The sequence below is a fragment of the Trichosurus vulpecula genome, chromosome 2, assembly GCF_011100635.1.
Source record: "Trichosurus vulpecula isolate mTriVul1 chromosome 2, mTriVul1.pri, whole genome shotgun sequence".
NCBI lineage: Eukaryota > Metazoa > Chordata > Mammalia > Diprotodontia > Phalangeridae > Trichosurus > Trichosurus vulpecula.
This window is the reverse complement of record NC_050574.1, coordinates 32734834-32742749: the sequence shown is the minus strand read 5'-3', so window position 1 is coordinate 32742749 and position 7916 is coordinate 32734834. Positions and strand designations below refer to the sequence as shown.

General features: G+C 49.2%; 1 protein-coding gene across 1 annotated transcript in view; it reads left to right on the top strand.

Moving 5' to 3' along the window:
• Positions 1-1015: 1015 nt before the first annotated feature.
• Positions 1016-7916, top strand: part of ATAD3A (ATPase family AAA domain containing 3A) — a 66087-nt gene continuing 59186 nt past the window's right edge. Inside the window, exon 1 of the mRNA XM_036747718.1 lies at positions 1016-1362. Within this exon, the coding sequence (XP_036603613.1) occupies positions 1155-1362 (208 nt within the window). The 5' untranslated portion in view covers positions 1016-1154. The remainder of the gene's footprint in view (positions 1363-7916) is intronic.

Sequence of the window (7916 nt, the reverse complement as noted above, 5' to 3'; positions counted from 1 at the left end):
CCTCAACCTTTAAGCCTTCCTCCAGAATCAGGGGTGGAGAACCTCCAGATGCTGCTAGGGCATGCCTCTTCCCCACTGAAATTACTTTGTATATATTTTGGTATTGTAAACCTTTCTTGTAGATACATAATTACTTACATGTATCTCCCCATTTGAGTCAAGTCGGGGCAGTTTTTGCCTTTCTTTGTATTCTCAGCACTTAGTGTCTGGTACACAGTGGCACTAAAATACTTGCTGTTTAACTGTATCCTCCCCAGTAGAATATAAGCCCCTTGAGTGCAGGGGCTATTTCAGTTTTGTCTTTGTACCCTTAGAAACTAGCACAGCCACTGCACATCTTAGGCACTAAATAAATGCTTGTTGAATGAATGAATGAACAAATGAATGCTGGCTCAGCTCTGGGTCCACCTCTTATAGGAAGCCTTCCCTGGTCCCCTCGGTTGCTACTGCTCCAGACCCTGATTCTCTGGGTGACTTTGAGTACCCTGGTTCCACTCCCTGGGCCTCAGTTTCCCCTTTGGTGCAATGAGGAAAGTGGGGTGGATGGGGCTCAGTGATCTCTAAGTACTCTCCCAGCTCGAAGGGGTCTCCTGTTTCTCTTGCCGTTCGCACTCACCGGAGCGGGGCCCGGTGCCCTCGCAGCACGAAGCTCAGGGGCTCCCGGGGCACCTGCTTGTTCGCTGCCGCCATGGCCTGAACTCCGCCCGGCGTCCCCTAGCAACGGGGCACCGCGCTCCGTTGCTAGCCGGAAGTGATGACACGGGCATAAGTCCTCTTTCCGGCCGTCACGCCCTTGAGCGTTCCCTCTCGGCCTCCGTTGCCAGCGACTCCGACGACACCGCTCCGCCCCTCCCCGACCACCTTTCCCCTGGAGTCGCCGGTAGCCAATGGGCTGCGGTAAGCCTGAGCCTCACTTGCCAGCGACGGAGGTGGGGCTGTACGCGAGGGAGGAGTCATGCGTCCCCGCAGCCAATCCGAAGGTGGAACGTTCCTGAACGTGAGGTTCGGGGCACGCGCTCTCTTAGAGCCCATCCCCTAGGGGGCGGGCTCTTTTTCCTGCGCTTGCGCTCTGGGCGCCGCGTGACGGCTCGCGCCGCGTGTGGAGGCTTCTCAGCTCGGCGAGCTCACCTTAGGGGCTCGGGGGCCGCCCCGTCATGTCGTGGCTCTTTGGTGTCAACAAGGGTCCCAAGGGCGAGAGTCCGGGGCCCGTGCTGCCCCTGCCGCCCACGATTGGAGGGGACGGCGGCGGAGACCGGGCAGGAGGCGGCGGGGACCGACCCACGCCCAAGGACAAATGGAGCAACTTCGACCCCACGGGCCTGGAGCGCGCGGCCAAGGCGGCGCGCGAGCTCGAGCACTCGCGTGAGTGGGTCACCCCGGGGTCACTTCTCCCATTCCCGGCCTCACGGGCCTGGAAAAGCGAGCCCCTCCCCCTTCCCCTTTTCGTGCTTCCTGGGGAAACTGAGGCTGGGGAGGCTGGGGCCTTCGCCCGTCTGGGTCCTCTCCCTGGGTGGAACTAGAAGCCAGACCTGTCCCCGCCTGTGGGCTCTTGCCACGCAACCACGTGGGGCCACTGGGACACTCTTTGGGGGCATTCTGTTAGGAGTGAGTAGAAAGCTGTGGATTTGAAGTCGGAGGCAGGGGGCGGGGTCCGGTCACAGCTCTGCCCTTTGACCTCCCCCACTCCCCGTGACCTTGGGCCTGTCACCTCACCCCCTCCCCTGGACCTCCGTTGCCTCGTTTCTGCCATGGACCCTGAGGTCGATGGGCAGTGCCTGAAGGTGGAGGGGAGGCGATGCCCACTTGAAGGCAACTCCCAGGACGTAATAGCATTATGTATCCCTCAGTAAGCATCCATTGAGCGCATTCTGTTTGCTAAGGTGTTGGGGGATACAAAGAAAGGCAAAAAAAAAAAATGCTCCCAGCGTTCAAAGGGCTGACAGCTGCAAACAGCTATGTACAAAAAAGCCTTGGTCTGGATAAATTGGATCCATAGATCCATAGAAGAAAGGCACTAGAGTTAAGGGGGATTAGGAAAGGCTTCCTGTAGAAGGTGAGACTTAGTTTGGGACTTGAAGGAAGGATAGAGTTCCATGTATGGGGGACAGCCAGAGAAAATGCCCAGTGGTGGGATGGAAAGTGTTTTGTGTAAGAAACAGCAGGGAGGCCAGTGTCACTCTATCACAAAGTACATGGTAGGGAAGGGGATTGTGGGAGGCATGAGAAGACTGGAAAGGTGGGAAAGGGCTAGATTGTGAAGGACTTTAAGTGCCAAACAGGATGTTATAATTGATCCAGAGGCAATAGGGAGCCATTTGAGTTGATTGAATGGGGGTAGAGATGTGATCATGCCTGGGCATTTGGGAGATCAGTTTCACAGCTGAGTGGAGGATGGACTGGAGTGGAAAGAGACAGACTCAGGGCAGGCAGAACCATTAACAGCTATTGCAGTAGTCCAGGAGTGAGCTGATGAAGATCTACACAGGTGCGGGCAGCGTCCAAGGAGAGAATGGGCCATATTCCGGCAATGTTATGAAGGTAGAATTGACAGGACTTGGCAACAGACTGGATATAGGAGGAAAGGGATGAGTGTAAAGTCAAGGTCCAATTCTAGGTTTTGAGACCAGGTGACTGGGAAGTTGCTGGTACTTTTGACAGTAATAGGAAAATTAGGATGAGGACGGAGGCTTGTCGGGGGGGAAATATCAAGTTGAATTCTGAATATGTTTAGGAAGTCTTCTGGACATCTATTTAGAGATGCCCCATGAGCAGTTGGGGGTGTGAGACCAGAAGTCAGGGCTGGACAAATAGATCATCTGTATATAGATGAAAATGAACCTCTAGGAGCTGATGAGATTAAGCAAAATAATACTGACAGTAGACCATTCTTCTGACTTCAGTTTTGACACATTGCAAATTTGCCTGCTGAGTTGGGGAAAGGAAGGAAGCAGGCACGAAGGGGGCCACATGGAGGCCTGGTCGGAACTGAGAGGAACAGAGGGAAGGGAAGAAGGGACTGGACACGGACATGGACAGTAGGGGATTGATGACAGACACATGGTACCAAGGGCTGACAGACAGAAGTTGGGGCTGGACAGGTAGGCAAAGCAGGGCTAAGGTCTCCTCTCTTTGTGCTAGAGATTTCAAGCCAAGCCCCCAATCCGTGGTGGTGCTGGTCTCTCTGTGCCTGTCCATTCTTATGCTTTCACTTGGAAGGTGGGTTTTTTTTTTTCTTTTAGGTTTTCCCGATGGGGTAGTGAGAAGCTGAAGAGTGAAGAGCCTAGGGGCAGGAGCAGAGTACACAGTAAAGTTAACTTCGGTATTTTTTTGGAATGCAGATTTCTTTTAGAATTCTTTACATAAAGTCAAATTTGCATGATGCAAACTTAAATAAAGCAATAACTGTCTGTGTAGAGGGAAAAGGGATGAGAACAAAGGCCAGAGTGTTGGAGGATCCCCACTGTGGATATCTTTCATTTCTCTAGCATTTCCTCCCCTAGGGATGCTAAAGGAAGGCATTGGACTGAGTGGTCTTTAAGGATAGTATGCTTAGGCCATCGACTTACCCAAGTCTAATTTTTAATAACCTGCTCTGCTGTAGGATCTTGTTGAACCTAGGTTTTGGAGATCTTTGGAAAGAATGGTCACTGGCCAGGATTGGTGGAAGAAGGCCACTTGTTGGAGGTGGAGTCTATCTCCACCTACCTTTATTAAGCAGAACTTCAGAATAACGTTAAAGCACGTATGGGAAAACTGTGTTCAAGGTCATACAGCTACTGTCAGAGCCAGGACTGAGCCCCAGGTCTTCTGGCCCTTTCTACTATATTGTACTTCTCCCTGAACTCTAACCCCGCTGGCCTTGGTGATGAAATTGAAATATTTTAATAATGACCCAAGAAGAGGAACATAAGCTAATTCCCCCCAACTCCCATTGACCTTCCTCCCTCTAAGTACCTGCCTACCTACCTACCTACCTACACACACACTCTCTCTCTCTCCCTCCTCCCTCCCTCCCCCCCCTCCCTTTCTCCTCCTCCCTCCCCCCTTTTCTCTCTCTCCCTCTCCTCCCTCTCTCTCCCCCTCTCTCTTCCCCCCCTCTTCTTCTCTCCCTCTCTCCCTCCCTCCCTCCTATAGAGTGAAAACTCCTTGAGAATTGGAATGCTTTCATTTTTTTGTCTTTGTAGCCCCAGCACCTTGCATAGTGACTGGCATATAGTAGGTGTTTAATCAGTGACTGCTGACTGACTCTTTTGGCTGTAGGTTGTCAATATGAGTAAATGCAGGAGATCCTTGCCAACTCCTAACAATCTCCTAACTTTCTCCGAACAGGTGCCTTGGCAACAGAATAGTTGTTACTTACAACTTCCCTGTAGTTGTCTGTGTATGTGTATGTAGTTTGTTTTGTTTTGGTTTTTTTGGAGGGGGGAAGTCAGGGCAATTGGGGTTAAGTGACTTGCTGCCCAAGGTCACACAACTAGTAAGTGTGTCAAGTGTCTGAGACCGAATTTGAACTCAGGTCCTCTGGTGCTCTACTCACTGCATCACCTAGCTGCCCCGTATGTGTATGTAGTTGCTAGACTTTGAGTTCTATTAGGACAGGGACCTTGTCTTTTCTTCTTTACAGTAGCCAGCGTGGGGCCTTACACTCAATAAACACTTAGGTGGTTGGTTGATGTTAACATCACCACTTTCACCATGGAATTCCCATCAACCAAACTCGTTTCCAGTCCAACGAGCAACCCAGACTGTGATGGCTCGGTAATGAAGTTATTGAATCATTGATTTCTCTGCTGCTGTCGCTTCCACGGGTTCTTCTTCCTAACCCCTAAAGCGTACGTGTTCTGTAGAGGTCTCTCCTCTCTTCTCTGTTGCTTTTACTCCGCATAGGATATGTCATGGTGGAGATTCCTTTTGTGTATGAGTTGGACTAGTAGGTCCCTTCCTACTTCAAATTCTGTGATCATTTGGTGACTTTATCCATTCCCTCTCTTCTTCATCTGTCACTTTCCTGAAGATGACTCTCCAGTCTCATAGGTCTATAGTCTTGCTCTTAACCTCTGTCTGCCTCAGTTTCCTCAACTGTAAAATGGGAATCATTCTAGCACCTGCTTCAGGCCATCGTGAGGAACTACTGAGATAATATCTGCATAGCGTTTAGTGGCTGGCACATAGTTAGAGCTTCATAAACACTTATTCCCTTCTCCTTCATGTCTCTCCTACGTTCTAGACTAATATTTCCAACTGCCTGCTGGACGTCTTCACCAGTAGGTTCCTGGAGTCACAGGTGTGGAACTGGGAAGGTTATTTAAAGGTCCCCTAGTCTTAGCTTTCATTTTATAGCCAGGGAACTGAGGCCCAGAGACATATTACCTTTCCCAAGGACAGACGTGTAGTAAATTGTGCAGGAATTGAACTCATCCTCTCAAGGTCCACTGTTCTTTCCCCCGCTGATGCTGCCCTCACCATCACCTCCAATTCGCCTAATTCTTTAGACTATAAATGCAGCGTCTTCCCCATTTCCTCACAGTATCTCTTTCTGGTAGTGCTGTCACCATCGTTCTCTCAAGCTAGATTAAATGTCATTTTTGTCTCCTCTTCCACTAGGTGTTTGAAAAGTCCCATCGATTCTTCTTCCTCTGCAAAGCTTCTTGCGAAGTGTCCACTCCACTCCCTTTCGGGGGCTTGCCTCTTCAGAGGTCTCCCTGCATTCTTTCCTGTTTGTTCCACATTTCACTGCCAGATCAATCTTTAGGTTCCCAGTCAGTCACCAGTCACTGATTAAGCACCTATTATATGCCAGTCACTGTGCAAGGTGGTAGGGCTACAAAGACAAAAAAATGAAAGCACCCCAATTCTGAAAGAGTTGTCATTCTACGGCAGAGACAGTGTGTGTGTGCGCGCACACTTAGAGAGAGGGAGGGCACTGGCAGTTGGGGGGAATAGGTTATGTTACTTCCTCAGAAATTTTCATTTGTTGCTCCACTCTAATCCCAGCCTGGCATTCAAGGCCCTTCACTCAGTATCCAGCTTTGCTTCCTACAGCTCTCCTGTGACTTCCTTAAGCCAAGAACATCAAACTTAGAGAGAAACAAACCCTCTGAGGAGCATATTGACTTAGAAAACCACCAATTAACATCATTTTGTTTTATTGTATTTTTATTAGGTTTGTTAAACATTTCCCAAGTACATCCCTGCAGTGCTCAGTGGCCTTCAGCTGGAGCCAAAGCCCAGTCTTACCCCTTTTCCTTTCTCACCCAACACTTTGGCTCATTCCCTTTACTTAGTCCCCCCGCATTGACCCCATCATTCAAGACCCAGCACACACACATGTCTATGAGCCTCGCGGATACTTCAGCTCTAAATGGGCACTGCTTCCTCTCTGCTTTTGGAGCTAGCCCTCTGTCTGATTTTCTCTTTGTCATTTGTCATATTTGATGGGGATAGAATTCACATTATGATATCACACTGTCCTTATGTGAAGAAGACTATTGGGCAGCTAGGTGTCCCAGTGGATAGAGTGCCCTGGAGTCAGGAAGATTCATCTTCTTAAGTTCAAATCCAGCCTTAAATACTTACTGACTGTGTGACTCTGGGCAAGTCACTTACCCCTGTTGGCCTCATTTTCCACATGTGTAAAATGAGCTGGAGAAGGAAACGGCAAACCACTCCAGTATCTTTGCCAAGAAAACCCCAAATAGGATCCCAGAGATTCAGACACAACTAAACGATTCAATAACAACATTGGCCATTGATTTTTTTTCTAGTGTTGGCCGTGTTTCTTTGTAGGATTCCCTCCAGATCTCCCTGGGACTCTAGGTGTCAGTTATCTGACCAGGGCTACTAGAGGTTACCCTGTGGCCAGGGATCAGAGGTCATAAAGAATGAACCCACGAGCCCTGCATTAACCAGCTGAAGCAGCCATGACTAGCTGGTTTTCAAACCTGTGTAGAGCTACATTCCATCCCTCTTTCAAATACCTCCTCCCACTCTTTTCTTCTAGACTTTGAATTTTATTCTTTGGCTTTGGTTAATTTTGATTAGACTTGAGCAGGTAGAGATGCTGCTATTAAGGGCCGTGTTTTCCAATCTCTTCAATGACCTGTACTTCAGAGAAAGTTTTATTCTTCTTCAATCCCATGAGCCAGCAGAGGTGGCTGTGAAGCATCCTCTTGGATAATGACTAGGCCTTCCATCTGTGACTGATGTGCATTCGTGTGTGATGCGCTCCTCCTCCAAGAAGGCTTGCTTTAGTTGGCAAGGCTGATCTCTGGAGCCTTTCTGCCTTTAGCTTCAGGGTCTCACTGGAGCAGGATTCATTGTCCTAGGCAGCTTGGCTTCAGCTCCCTCTCTTGGTAGGGTGTGTTTTTATCCAGAGCAGTGTTTTTCCAGGGAATTTGTTATAAGATAACATTTGTAAAGCATTTGGCAAACTTCAAAGCCACATATAAATGTCAGTTAGTATTACAATGAACCTCTTTCCCACGCCACTTGTTATAGTATCTCTTTTTATTTGGGTGACTGGTTTGCCACAATTTCTGGTGAAATAATTCTGCCTCGTGCAGGGATAAGAACTCAGTCTTCAGAATTATTAACTTGATATCTTCTATTAGTTTTTAATCCCCTGAAGAAAACTCTGCTTGTTTCTCTGTTAGTTCCTTGAGGGCAGGCACTGTTTTTGGTGTTGTGTCCCCAGCCCCTAGGCCAGGGCCTGGTGCATTATTCTGCAGCTCCGCCGACCTACAGGCCCCCTCCAGCCTTTACATTGGCCATCCAGTGCCTTCCATGAACTCTTCTCCTGCAAGTGCCTTGTGGCCTTTAGGACTCAAGTCAAGCATAACTCCTACCTCTAGACGAAGCCTTTCCTGAGCACCCCAGCTGCTTCTGCCCTCCCTTTCAAAACTGCCTGGAAGGTCTTG